This window comes from Bos indicus x Bos taurus, chromosome X (assembly GCF_003369695.1).
Source record: "Bos indicus x Bos taurus breed Angus x Brahman F1 hybrid chromosome X, Bos_hybrid_MaternalHap_v2.0, whole genome shotgun sequence".
Taxonomy (NCBI): domain Eukaryota; kingdom Metazoa; phylum Chordata; class Mammalia; order Artiodactyla; family Bovidae; genus Bos; species Bos indicus x Bos taurus.
This window is the reverse complement of record NC_040105.1, coordinates 109,044,211-109,057,337: the sequence shown is the minus strand read 5'-3', so window position 1 is coordinate 109,057,337 and position 13,127 is coordinate 109,044,211. Positions and strand designations below refer to the sequence as shown.

The 13,127-nt window shown below is 40.5% G+C and overlaps 1 protein-coding gene across 2 annotated transcripts in view; it reads left to right on the top strand.

Moving 5' to 3' along the window:
* The window catches only part of F8 (coagulation factor VIII), a 143,016-nt gene extending 130,565 nt beyond the window's left edge, over positions 1 to 12,451 (top strand). The window contains exons 24-27 of one of the 2 annotated variants that reach the window (XM_027534282.1): positions 1,793 to 1,937; positions 2,330 to 2,478; positions 2,963 to 3,139; positions 11,467 to 12,451. In XM_027534282.1, the coding sequence (XP_027390083.1) occupies positions 1,793 to 1,937; positions 2,330 to 2,478; positions 2,963 to 3,139; positions 11,467 to 11,622 (627 nt within the window). In that variant the 3' untranslated portion in view covers positions 11,623 to 12,451. The remainder of the gene's footprint in view (positions 1 to 1,792; positions 1,938 to 2,329; positions 2,479 to 2,962; positions 3,140 to 11,466) is intronic. The other variant, XM_027534281.1, reaches the window with a different exon arrangement.
* The last annotated feature ends 676 nt before the right edge of the window (positions 12,452 to 13,127 follow it).

Here is a 13,127-nt window from a genome sequence, read left to right as displayed (position 1 = left end):
ATTTTATGGGAAATAGATGGGGAAACAGTGGAAACAGTGTCAGACTTTATTTTTGGGGGCTCCAAAATCATTGCAGATGGTGATTGCAGCCATGAAATTAAAAGATGCTTACTCCTTGGAAGGAAAGTTATGACCAACCTAGATAGCATATTCAAAAGCAGAGACATTACTTTGCCAACAAAGGTCCATCTAGTCAAGGCTATGGTTTTTCCTGTGGTCATGTATGGATTTGAGAGTTAGACTGTGAAGAAGGCTGAGCGCCAAAGAATTGATGCTTTTGAACTGTGGTGTTGGAGAAGACTTTTGAGAGTCCCTTGGACTGCAAGGAGATCCAACCAGTCCATTCTGAAGGAGATCAGCCCTGAGATTTCTTTGGAAGGAATGATGCCAAAGCTGAAACTCCAGTACTTTGGCCACCTCATGCGAAGAGTTGACTCATTGGAAAAGACCCTGATGCTGGGAGGGATTGGGGGCAGAAGGAGAAGGGGACGACAGAGGATGAAATGGCTGGACGGTATCACTGACTCGATGGACGTGAGTCTGAGTGAACTCTGGGAGTTGGTGATGGACAGGGAGGCCTGGCGTGCTGTGATTCATGGGATCACAAAGAGTCGGACATGACTGAGCAACTGAACTGACTGAACTGAACTGAACTGAACTGTATGGCTAGACCACACATGTTTTGTATCTGCTCAGCAGTGGATGGACATTTAGGTGACTTCTCTCTTGTGCCTACTGTGGTGGACATTCCTGTACGGGTTCTTTTTGAATGCTTGTTTTCAACTCTTTGGGCTTTATATACATGAATAAATTGATGAGTTTATTTCCAGATTCTTTATTCCACTGAGCTGTGTGTCTATCCTTACTCTAATACCACACAGTTTTAATAACTATAGCTTTGGACTAAGTTTTGAAATCCGGAATTGAGTCCTCCAACTTTTTTCTTCTTTCTAGGATTATTTTGGCTATTCAGGGTCCCTTGAAATTCCATATCTATTTAGGGTTGGCTATTACATTCCTGTAAAATGGAGCATTGTGAGTTCCATAGGGATTGCATTAAATATCTAGATACTTTGTCTTCCTATGTCTTCCTAATCAAGACATAAGAATTGAGGTTAAAATGAAGCTGATCTATTTATCAAAAATAATGCTGTGCCCAGAGATTGACATAATGAGTAAAGTAAGTCAGACAGAGAAAGACAAATATCACATGATATTGCTTATATGTGGAATCTAAATAAAAAGGTGCACATGAACTTATTTAAAAACAGAAATAGTCACAAGTGTAGAAAACAAACTTATGGTTACGAAGTTGGAAAGGAGGGGGTGGATAAATTAGGAGTTTGATGAACATTTTACAGTCTACCCCAAGGGTAGACTACTTCACCTGCACAGACATAATTTCCCTTGATCCACTCTTCTTCCTATAATTTTTCTCCTTCATCCTTTGTATTCTAACACCTGTCTAGCCAGGATGGTTTTGAGTGTTGGGTGATGTTGAAAAGTGAATGTGTTAGTCACTCAGCCATGTCTGACTCTTTGTGACCCCATGGCCTGGGACCAACCAGGCTCCTCTGTCCATGGAATTCTCCAGGCAAGAATACTGGAGAGGGTTGCCATTCCTTTCTCCAGTGGATCTTCCTGGCCCTGGGATCAAACCCAAGTCTCCTGGATCACAGGCAGATTCTATACCATTTGAGCCACCAGGGAGCTGTTGAGACATGCACAAACAAATTTAGAAGAAAAAACTTGATTGGGAGGAATTGCTTCTTATTCTTTCTTCATTTTACAGGTGTTCTTTGGTAATGTGGATTCATCTGGAGTAAAACACAATATTTTTAACCCTCCAATTATTGCTAGATATATCCGTTTGCACCCAACTCATTACAGCATCCGCAGCACTCTTCGCATGGAGTTGATGGGCTGTGATTTAAACAGTAAGTTTCAAGTCATCCCATGTACTTCCTTCTCCCAACCATGGGCAGTATGACTAGCCATACTAGTTTTCCTGAGACGGGGAGGGAGGTGTTTCCCAGGACACAGAAGTCTCAATGCTAAAACCAGTACAGTCCTGGGCAAACCCATCACTTGCTCATCCTAACCATGGAATTCCCCAAGGTCAGCCATATCCTACAAGACTATTAACAAGGCAAATAAAAGCCCAACAGAGCTTAGCAGAGCTGACCAGAAAATCCAGGGCATGTTAACAATAACATGCAAAAGTTAATGCCTGGAAAATGATGTCGTGATGACAACTAGAATGTCAGTGGAGGCAGAACTTTGGCTGCAACCTGTTCTTGTGATGACACTCTTGTTCCATTTCTTCAAGGTTGCAACATGCCACTGGGAATGGAGAATAAAGCTATATCAGATACACAGATTACTGCCTCATCCCACTTACGCAACATGTTTGCCACCTGGTCTCCTTCACAAGCCCGACTTAACCTTCAAGGGAGGACAAATGCCTGGAGGCCCCAGGTAAGAGGGAACAAATTTACCATTTAACTGATTCAGAATAAGGAGCAGTGGTTGGGAAAGAATAGGGACAGCTCTGAACTCTTTCTTCAGCTACTTATGTCATCTGGTTGTTCCCACCAAGAGTGTCAAGGAAGAAAAGTGACTATGCACGGAAAACCCCACAGATATTTAGTGGATGTGCCATGTGCATTCACACAACATTCATTGGGGGAAAGGGATCATTTCCTCCTGGAAACAAAATATCTGTATGCAGTACTGGGCTAATATTTGTCAGTCTGTATATTGCTCATACATTCATTCAGTGAACATTTACTGGGCAGCTATAAGTGGGCAACCCCAGTTGCTTGCTTTGAGTCTAATACGGGGGACTGGCAAACAGATAATTAATATGCAGAGTGATAAGTGCTGAGTTATGATTAAGAAGGCATTTGGTGATTTCTGGGAGCAAATAGTGATCAACAAGACACTACTCTAACTTCCCCAGGTGAATAATCCAAAAGAGTGGCTACAAGTGGACTTCCAGAAGACAATGAGAGTTACAGGAATAACTACCCAAGGGGTGAAATCTCTGCTTACCAGCATGTATGTGAAGGAGTTCCTCATATCCAGTAGTCAAGATGGCCATAACTGGACTCCATTTCTTCAGAATGGCAAAGTGAAGGTATGCTGATCTCATAGGCACAAAACTTCTCTTAGCACTTGACATTTAGGACACTATGAAAGGCAGAGTAGAGCCAAAAGTTGATTATCCTCAGGGATGTTGATGTCATTCAAGATTGTGGCAAGCATCAGAGGGGTGAAGAAAAATAAGAGTTTATTCACAGAATGCTTAATGATCTGTATCAGCAGCAACAACTCAACTTAGATTCATCAAGAATTAACCATGGCATGAACCTTACCAATCTCCTAGTGCAGTCTCTTGCCACTTGCTGCTTTACTCTCTAAGTCCCACTCATACTAAGAAACCCTCAGGTCTCTAAAAACACCATGTTCTTTCTCACACTACACTTGTATACATACTATTTCTTCTACCTAGGACATTTTTTTAGGTGCTTCCTATTGATCCTTTCACCTGGCTCATTTTTTCAAGCCTCAGATAGACATGATCTCCTCCAAGAAGAATTTCTTGTTCCCTCAAGGCTGAATTAAACACTTATGCTTCTGGCAGTGTAGTGGACTAGAGTATTGATAATATATGTTTTAGAGGAGATTCCTATTTTAAAGAGGGTGTATCTTTGATACATGTTAAAACATGGATGAACCTTGAAAACATGCTAAATGAAATACAGCATATATAAAACTACAAATGGTGTATAGTTCCACTTATATGAGTATGTTAGTAAGGATTCTCCAGAGAAACAGAACCAATTGACTCACATGATTATAGAGGCTAACAAGATCTGCAGGTTAAGTCAGCAAGCTGGAGACCCAGGAGAGCTGACTGATCAAATATCTTGGCAACCTATGGACTGTAGCCCACCAGGCTCCTCTGTCCATGGGATTTTCCAGGCAAGAATACTGGAGTGGGTTGCCATTTCCTTCTCCAGGGGATCCTGCTGACCCAGGAATCAAACCCACATGTCTTGCATCTCCTGCATTGGCAGGTGGGTTCCTTACCACTAAGCCACCTAGGAAGCCCCAGTAAAACTGTATAGTCACATGCAAAAGAATGAAGATACCACACACACAATATATACAAATTTTAATTCAAAACAAATCATCACAATGTGGTAAGATTAGATGTCAACAAGAGGAAAAAAAAACTATTACAATACAAACATAGGGAGGATAAACAACACACTTCTGAATAACCAACAGATCATGGAAGAAATAAAAAAGGAAATCAATATACGCATAGAAGCAAATGAAAATGAAAGCAAGACAGCCCAAAACCTATGGGATTCAGTAAAAGCAGCACAAAGGTGGAAGTTCATAGTAATACAAGCCTACCTCAGAAAACAAGAGAAACATCAAATAAACAACCTAACTTTACACCTAAATCAATTGGAAAAAGAAGAATAGAAGACCTGCAAAGTTAGTAGAAGGAAAGAAATCATAAAAATCAGAGCAGAAATGAAGGTGACTATAGCAAAAATCAACAAAACGAAAATCTATTTCTTTGAGAAGATAAATAGACAAACCATTAGCCAGGCTCATCAAGAAACAAAGGGAGAATAACCAAATCAAAAAAATTGGAAATGAAAGTGAATAAATCACGACAGACAACACAGAAATACTAAAAATCACGAGACTATTATGAGCAATTATATGCCAATGAAATAGACCACTTGCAAGAAATGGAAAAATTCTTAGACAAGTATAACCTTCGATAACTGAACTAGGAAGAAATAGAAAATCTGAACACACCAAGTACAAGCACAGAAATTAAAACTGCACTCAAAAATCTTCCAACAAACAAAAGCCCAGGACCAGATGGCTTCACAGGTGAATTCTACCACAAATTTGGAGAAGAGCTAACACCTATCCTACTCAAACTCTTCCAGAAAATTGCAGAGGAAGGTAAACTCCTAAACTCCTTCTATGAAGCCACCATCACCCTAATACCAAAACCAGACAAAGATGCCACAAAAAAAGAAAACTACAGGCCAATATCACTGATGAACATAGATGCAAAAATCCGTAACAAAATTCTAGCAAACAGAATCCAACAACATATTAAAAAGATCATACATCATGACCAAGTGGGCTTTAACCCAGGCATGCAAGGATTCTTCAATATTTGCAAATCAATCAATGTAATATACCATATTAACAAATTGAAAGGTAAAAATATGATTATCTCAATAGATGCAGAGAAAGCCTTTGACAAAATTTAACACCCATTTAGGATAAAAACTCTCCAGAAAGCAGGCATAAAAGGAACATACCTCAACATAATAAAAGCTATATATGACAAACCCACAGCAAACATTATCCTCAATGGCAAAAAACTGAAAGCATTTTCTCTAAAATCAGGAACAAGACAAGGATGACCACTCTCACTACTACTACTCAACATAGTTTGGGAAGTCCTAACCACAGCAATCATAGAAGAAAGAAATAAAAGGAATCCAGATTGGAAAAGAAGAAATAAAACTCTCACTGTCTGCAGATGACATGATCCTCTACATAGAAAACCCTAAAGACTCCACCAGAAAATTCTAGAGCTAATCAATGAATATAGTAAAGTTGCAGGATATAAAATTAATACACAGAAATCTCTTGCATTCCTATACACTAACAATGAGAAAACAGAAAGAGAAATTAAGGAAACAATTCCATTCACCATTGCAATGAAAAAAATAAAATACTTAGGAATAAATTTACCTAAAGAAACAAAAGACCTATATATAGAAAACTATAAAATACTGATGAAAGAAATCAAAGAGGACACAAATAGATGGAGAAATATACCATATTCATGGAATGGAAGACTCAATATGGTGAAAATGAGTATACTACCCAAAGCAATCTATAGATACAACAAAATCCTTATCAAGCTACCAATGGTATTTTCACAGAACTAGAACAAACAATTTCACAATTTGTATGGAAACACAAAAAACCTCAAATAACCAAAACAATCTTGAGAAAGAAGAATGGAACTGGAGGAATCAACCTGCCTGACTTCAGACTATACTACAAAGCTACAGTCATCAAGACAGTATGGCACTGGCACAAAGACAGAAATATAGATCAATGGAACAAAATAGAAAGCCCAGAGATAAATCCACACACCTTATCTTTGACAAAGGAGGCAAGAATATACAATGGAGAAAAGACAATCCATTTACTGGTCAACCACCTGTAAAGGAATGAAACTAGAACACTTCCTAACACCATACACAAAATAAACTCAAAATGGATTAAAGATCTAAATGTAAGACCAGAAACTATAAAACTCTTACAGGAAATCATAGGCAGAACACTCTCTGACATAAATCACAGCAAGATCCTCTATAATCCACCTCCCAGAGTGATGGAAATAAAAGCAAAAATAAACAAATGGGACCTAATTAAACTTAAAAGCTTTTGCACAATGAAGGAAGCTATAAGCAAGGTGAAAAGACAGCCTTCAGAATGGGAGAAAATAATAGCAAAGGAAATAACTGACAAAGAATTAATCTCAAAAATATACAAGCAGCTCATGCAGCTCAATACCAGAAAAATAAACAACCAAAACAAAAAGTGGGCCAAATACCTGGGGCTGGTGCACTGGGATGACCCGGAGGGATGGTACAGGGAGGGAGGTGGGAGGGGGGTTCAGGATGGGAAACACGCATACACCCATGTGGATTCATGTTGATGTGTGGCAGAACCAATACAATATTGTAAAGTAAAAAACATAATAATAATAAAATAAAGCAGTGAAGTGATAAAAAAAAAAGTGGGCCAAAGAACTAAACAGATATTTCTCCAAAGAAGACATACAGATGGCTAACAAACACATGAAAAGATGCTCAACATGACTCATCATCAGAGAAATGCAAATCAAAACCACAATGATGTACCATCTCACGCTGGACAGAATGGCTGCCATTCAGTCATGTCCGACTCTTTGCAACCCCATGGACTGCAGCACACCAGGCCTCCCTGTCCATCACCAGCTCCTGGATCTTGCTCAAACTCATGTCCATCGAGTTGGTGACGCCATCCAACCATCTCATCCTCTGTCGTCCCCTTCTTCCCCTGCCTTCAATCTTTACCAAATATATCTGTCTGTAGCTATATTTAAATATGTATATGTATAAATATATTATAAATTATATATAAATATATATTATATAATATATATATAAATTATATATAAATATATATTTAAATATTGCAAATAAAACCACTCATAACTTACAGAATAACTAGAAGACAAAGAATGCTGTAAGTTTCCATTTACAAAAAGTAAGTAGAAAATAAACATGCAAAGCTAGCTCTGCAGAGGAGAGTCCAGGAGAGACTGTGATAGAACACAGAGAAAACCACTTCTAAAAAGACAAAGTCTGACCCTCAGTGACAAAATACTAATATTTGAGCTCTCCTGTGTCATAGCTTTGGCTTCTGGAGATCTGAAAGGAAAAGAATGGAAAATATGTGGGACTAGAGGTGGCACTGTTTCTGGTGAAGGAGGATAGATCTCTTGGAGACTTGGTGATTAACAAAAAAGAAGTCAAGTGGTGGAAATAAAGTTTTCTGGAAAAGCAAAAACCATCACAAAACATATCTTCTTGCCCCATCTATTTAAAAAATTACACTTTTCTCTATCAACAATAGAGGTTGCTCACAGACTAAGAAACCTACCCAGCCACCCAAACCTCTTATATATCTGCCGCATAAAATCACTGTATTGCTGGTGACAAGTGAACAGAAATAGCAGATGAGGTAAAAGGCATTATCCTTGATTTTTCACTTCCTCCTTCTTTGACAACTTCACTGACTTCGGGTTTGAGAATAGGACTCATTTTGACCAACGTAATGTAAATGCACATGATATACACCAATTTCGGACAGAAACTTTCAGTGTGATCATGTATTTGGCTCACTCTCTTCTGACTCTGCTCTCTGCCATGAGATTAAAATGTCCAACCTGAGAAGACACACTGTATGTGAGCCTTGGCCTGGAGCAGAGCCTCAGCTAACCCAGAAGAGTCTTGGTTTCCAAATAGCATGTCCTAGTAAAAGGAAGCTTGCCTCTCAGAGATGCCAAGACTGGAGCCATGAAGATGCTAGGTGACGCTGGAACATCTTCAGTCAGTCAGTTCAGTCACTCAGTCGTGTCTGACTCTTTGCAACCCCATGGACTGCAGCACGCCAGGCCTCCCTGTCCATCACCAACTCCTGGATCTTGCTCAAACTCATGTCCATCGAGTTGGTGATGCCATCCAACCATCTCATCCTCTGTCATCCCCTTCTCCTCCTGCCTTCAATCTTTCTGAGCATCAGGGTCTTTTCCAATGAGTCAGTTCTTCCCATCAGGTGGCCAAAGTTTTGGAGTTTTAACTTTAGCATAAGTCCTTCCAGTGAAAATTCAGAACTGATTTTCTTTAGGATGGACTGGTTGGATCTCCTTACAGTCCAAGGGTCTCTCAAGAGTCTTCTGTAACACCACAGTTCAAAAGCATCAATTCTTCGGCGCTCAGCTTTCTTTATAGTCCAACTCACACAGCCATACATGACCACTGGAAAAACCATAGCTTTGACTAGACTGACCTTTGTCGGCAATGTCTCTGCTTTTTAATATGCTGTCTAGGTTGGTCATAGATTTTTTTCCAAGGAGCAAGCGTCTTTTAATTACATGGCTGCAAACACCATCTTCAGTGATCTTGGATCCCAAGAAAATAAAGTCTGTCACTGGTTCCACTGTTTCCCTATCTATTTGCCATAAAGTAATAGGACCGGATGCCATGATCTTCATTTCTGAATGTTGAGTTTTAAGCTAACTTTTTCACTCTCCTCTTTCACTTTCATCAAGAAGCTCTTTAGTTCTTCACTTTCTGCCATAAAGGTGGTGTTATCTGCATATCTCAGGTTACTGATATTTCTCCTGGCAATCTTGATTCCAGCTTGTGCTTCATCCAGCCCAGCATGTCTCACGATGTGCTCTGCACAGAAGTTAAATAAGCAGGGTGACAATATACAGCCTTGATGTACTCCTTTTCAAATTTGGAACAATTCTGTTGTTTCATGTCCAGTTCTGTTGCTTCTTGACCTGCATACAGATTTCTCAGGAGTCAAGTAAGGTGGTCTGGTATTCCCATCTCTTGAAGAATTGTTCACAGTTTGTTGTGATCCACAGAATCAAAGGATTTGGCATAGTCAATAAAGCAGAAGTAGCTGTTTTTCTGGAATTCTCTTGCTTTTTCAATGATCCAACATATGTTGGCAATTTGATCTCTAGTTCTTCTGCCTTTTCTAAATCCAGCTTGAACATCTGGAAGTTCACGGTTCATGTATTGTTGAAGCCTGGCTTGGAGAATTTTGAGCATTACTTTGCTAGCGTGTGGAATGAGTGCAGTTGTGTGCTAATTTGAGCATTCTTTGGCATTGCCTTTCTTTGGTATTGGAATGAAAAGTGACCTTTTCCAGTCCTGTGGCCACTGCTGGGTTTTCCAAATTTGCTGCCATATTGAGTGCAGCACTTTCACAGCATCATCTTTTAGGATTTGAAATAGGTCAACTGGAATTCCATCACCTCCACTAGCTTTGTTCTTAGTGATGCTTTCTAAGGCCCTCTTGACTTCACATTCCAGGATGTCTGGCTCTAGGTGTGTGATCACACCATCAGGTGTGTGATTATCTGGGTCATGAAGATCTTTTTGTATAGTTCTTCTGTGTATTCTTGCCACCTCTCCTTAATATCCTCTGCTTCTGTTAGGTCCATACAATTCCTGTCCTTTATCGAGCCTATCTTTGCATGAAATGTTCCCTTGGTATCTCTAATTTTCTTGAAGAGATCTCTAGTCTTTTCTATTCTATTGTTTTCCTCTATTTCTTTGCATTGATCACTGAGGAAGGCTTTTTTCTCTCTCCTTGCTATTCTTTGGAACTCTGTATTCAGATGCTTATATCTTTCCTTTTCTCCTTTGTGAGAATATTTATACAGCATTAAAGCCTCAGCCCACAGATTGTAAGGAAAGGAAAGTAATTACCTTTATTTAAGTGAGATGTGGTGGACACCACCTTAAGTAAGGCTCAAACTCTGAAGGAATCAGTATCATGTGTCCTTTGATATGATACAGTGGGAAATACACATCATCTAGTTAATATTTTCACTAAACATGTTGAACTAAGATTTAATAATTAAGAAAATAGTCACAGAAATTTAAAATGTGGGATGTTATCAACACAATGGTCCTAGGCCTTTTTAAATGTCAACATTATGAAGGACAAAAACAGACCAGAGACTAGGAGTGTGTTGTACATTAAAGATGTGAGTGTTCCTTCTGTTATTCTTTCAGTTTCTTGAGGGGAAACAACAAGGAATAACCCTAACAGAAGATGTACAGGTTTCAAAAGTTTACCAAACATATTTATCCAAGAATGTCTTTGTTTCCCAAAAGCTTTATCAAACACACAAACTCTAGCAAATGTTTATAGTATATTTGCTATGTATATACTGCATTTCTTGCATGTATGGAAGATCAGTGACCAAGGCCTCTGCTGTCATGGAAGTGACATTTGGTGGTGAAAACAGAGGTAATGGTCAATAAGCAGGTAAAAAGATAAATGAGAAGATAACAAATGCTGTAAAGAAAAGTGATCTAGACGAGATTGAGTCAACAAGAGTCCTGTTTCAGAAGATGAAGAGCTCTCTAAAGAGATAATGTTTAAACCCAAAGTCTTGGCAGGTTGAAGTAGTTCAGAGTAAAATGCCATGATGTTTACAACTTCCTTGAATTAGTTGAGAAAGTGGGTGAGAATGTTCTCAGAGGTAAGCCATAGCTGGAAGCAAGGGCTCCACAGCAGGTTAGCAAGTGAGTGAATGAGTGAGTGAAGTCGCTCAGTCGTGTCTGACTCTTTGCGACCCCATGGACTGTAGCATACCACGCTCCTCTGTCCATGGGATTTTCCAGGCAAGAGTACTGGAGAGGGTTGCCATTTCCTTCTCCAGAGGATCTTTCTGACCCAGGGATCGAACCTGGGTCCTCCCACATTGCACGCAGATGCTTTACCATCTGAGCCACCAGGGAAATCCTACAGGTTAGCAAAGAGGCTCTTAATTCTAGATGTCATACGCCCTTTCCCAGGCACAGACTAAGTCATTCAGGGGACTAAGTCATTCAGTCACCTCCCAAGGTTCAATCCCAAACTATCGAACTATGGGAAACTTGAATCCCTCAACCTGAAATGAAAAAAGCTTCCATCCTCAGCTTTGGGGTGGGTGCCCATGAAGAGCTATTGGTGAGTTCCAGACCATGCAGGAGGCCAGTGAAGGTGTATAAGTATTGTAATTCTTTTCCTGTCAACCAACACATGCTGTCTCTCCTCTTTTAGGTTTTTCAGGGAAATCAAGACTCCTTCACCCCCGTGGTGAATGCTCTAGACCCCCCGCTGTTTACCCGCTTCCTTCGGATTCACCCGCGGAGCTGGGCGCGCCATATCGCCCTGAGGCTGGAGCTTTTGGGCTGCGAGGCACAGCAGCAGTACTGAGGCCCAGTGCCTCCCTCCTGTCCCTCAGCCTTTCCTAACTGAGATGCAGCATCCTTGTGAGCCCTTCCGCCAGGTGACTTCCTGCCCTGCGCTGCCCACAGAGCCATCGGTTTTCGCTGTATTTCAATGCCTCTATGCCAGCAGCTGTGCCCTGAAGCCACCCAAATCAATTGCCATGGGGACTGTGTTCTCTGGAGTCATGTGGAAAGCATTCTCCTACGGAAGTGGCAGTCACTTCCTCCTCTGTGGTGATGAAGAAGGGTCAAGACCAAACTAGGCTTCTAAAGGACATGTTTTTAACATTTCCTCAGAAAAATGAGGAAACTCCATGGCTCTCTCCGGTGGGAGACCCAACACGATGTACTAGGAAATTCTGTACCGTGACTGAAAACTAGAGGCCCTCTTTACAGAGTTAAATATCAGGGAGTCAGAAGGAAACTGAGCTGGTGGAAGCAGAGAGAAAATTCCTCCAGTCAGCCACATGCCCTTTCCAAGAGGAACCCCCGCCTTGCCCCACCCCTACTAGATAAGTTTTGAAATGGTTTACTGTCTTGGAAAAGTCAGTGAAAATTAGAGATTAAGTTACAGAAATCAGTAAGCTGCTTTGCTGTATAGCCTGGTAGAGATGTTAATCCCCCAAATGATGTGGTTTGACTGCCTGCAAAAGGTTAACCACTTTGATGTCGACCTCAGTCATCTTTTTGTAGCATTCTTTTCCCATTGACTGCATACATCTCTATTTTTCAAATGTTCTTGGAACCAGATCTTTTGTCTTCCTGCTGGAATAGTCAATAATCAGTTGAATAAAATATTGACATGTAAAACCAAATGCCTTTGAGAGTTCTGTTTTTCTACTGGCAATTTATTTTTTAAATTTATTTATTTTAATTAGAGGCTAATTACTTTACAAAATTGTATTGGTTTTGCCATATATCAGCATGTTTCCGCCACGGGTGTACACGTGTTCCCCATCCTGAACCCCTCCTCCCACACCTCCCTCCCCATACCATCCCTCTGGGTCATCCCAGTGCACCAGCCCCAAGCATCCTGTATCCTGCATCAAACCTGGACTGGCAATTTGTTTCTTATATGATATTATACATGTTTCAATGCCATTCTCCCAAATCATCCCCCGCTCCCTCTCCCACAGAGTCCAAAAGACTGTTCTATAGATCTGTGTCTCTTTTGCTGTCTCGCATACAGGGTTATCGTTACCATCTTTCTAAATTCCATATATATGCGTTAGTATACTGTATTGGTGTTTTTCTTTCTAGCTTCAGTTCAGTTCAGTCACTCAGTCATGTCTGACTCTTTACGACCCCATGAATCGCAGCATGCCAGGCCTCCCTGTCCATCACCAACTCCCGGAGTTCACTGAGACTCATGTCCATCAAGTCAGTGATGCCATCCAGCCATCTCATGCTCTGTCGTGCCCTTCTCCTCCTGCCCCCAATCCCTCCCAGTATCAGAGTCTTTTCCAATGAGTCAACTCTTCACATGAGGTG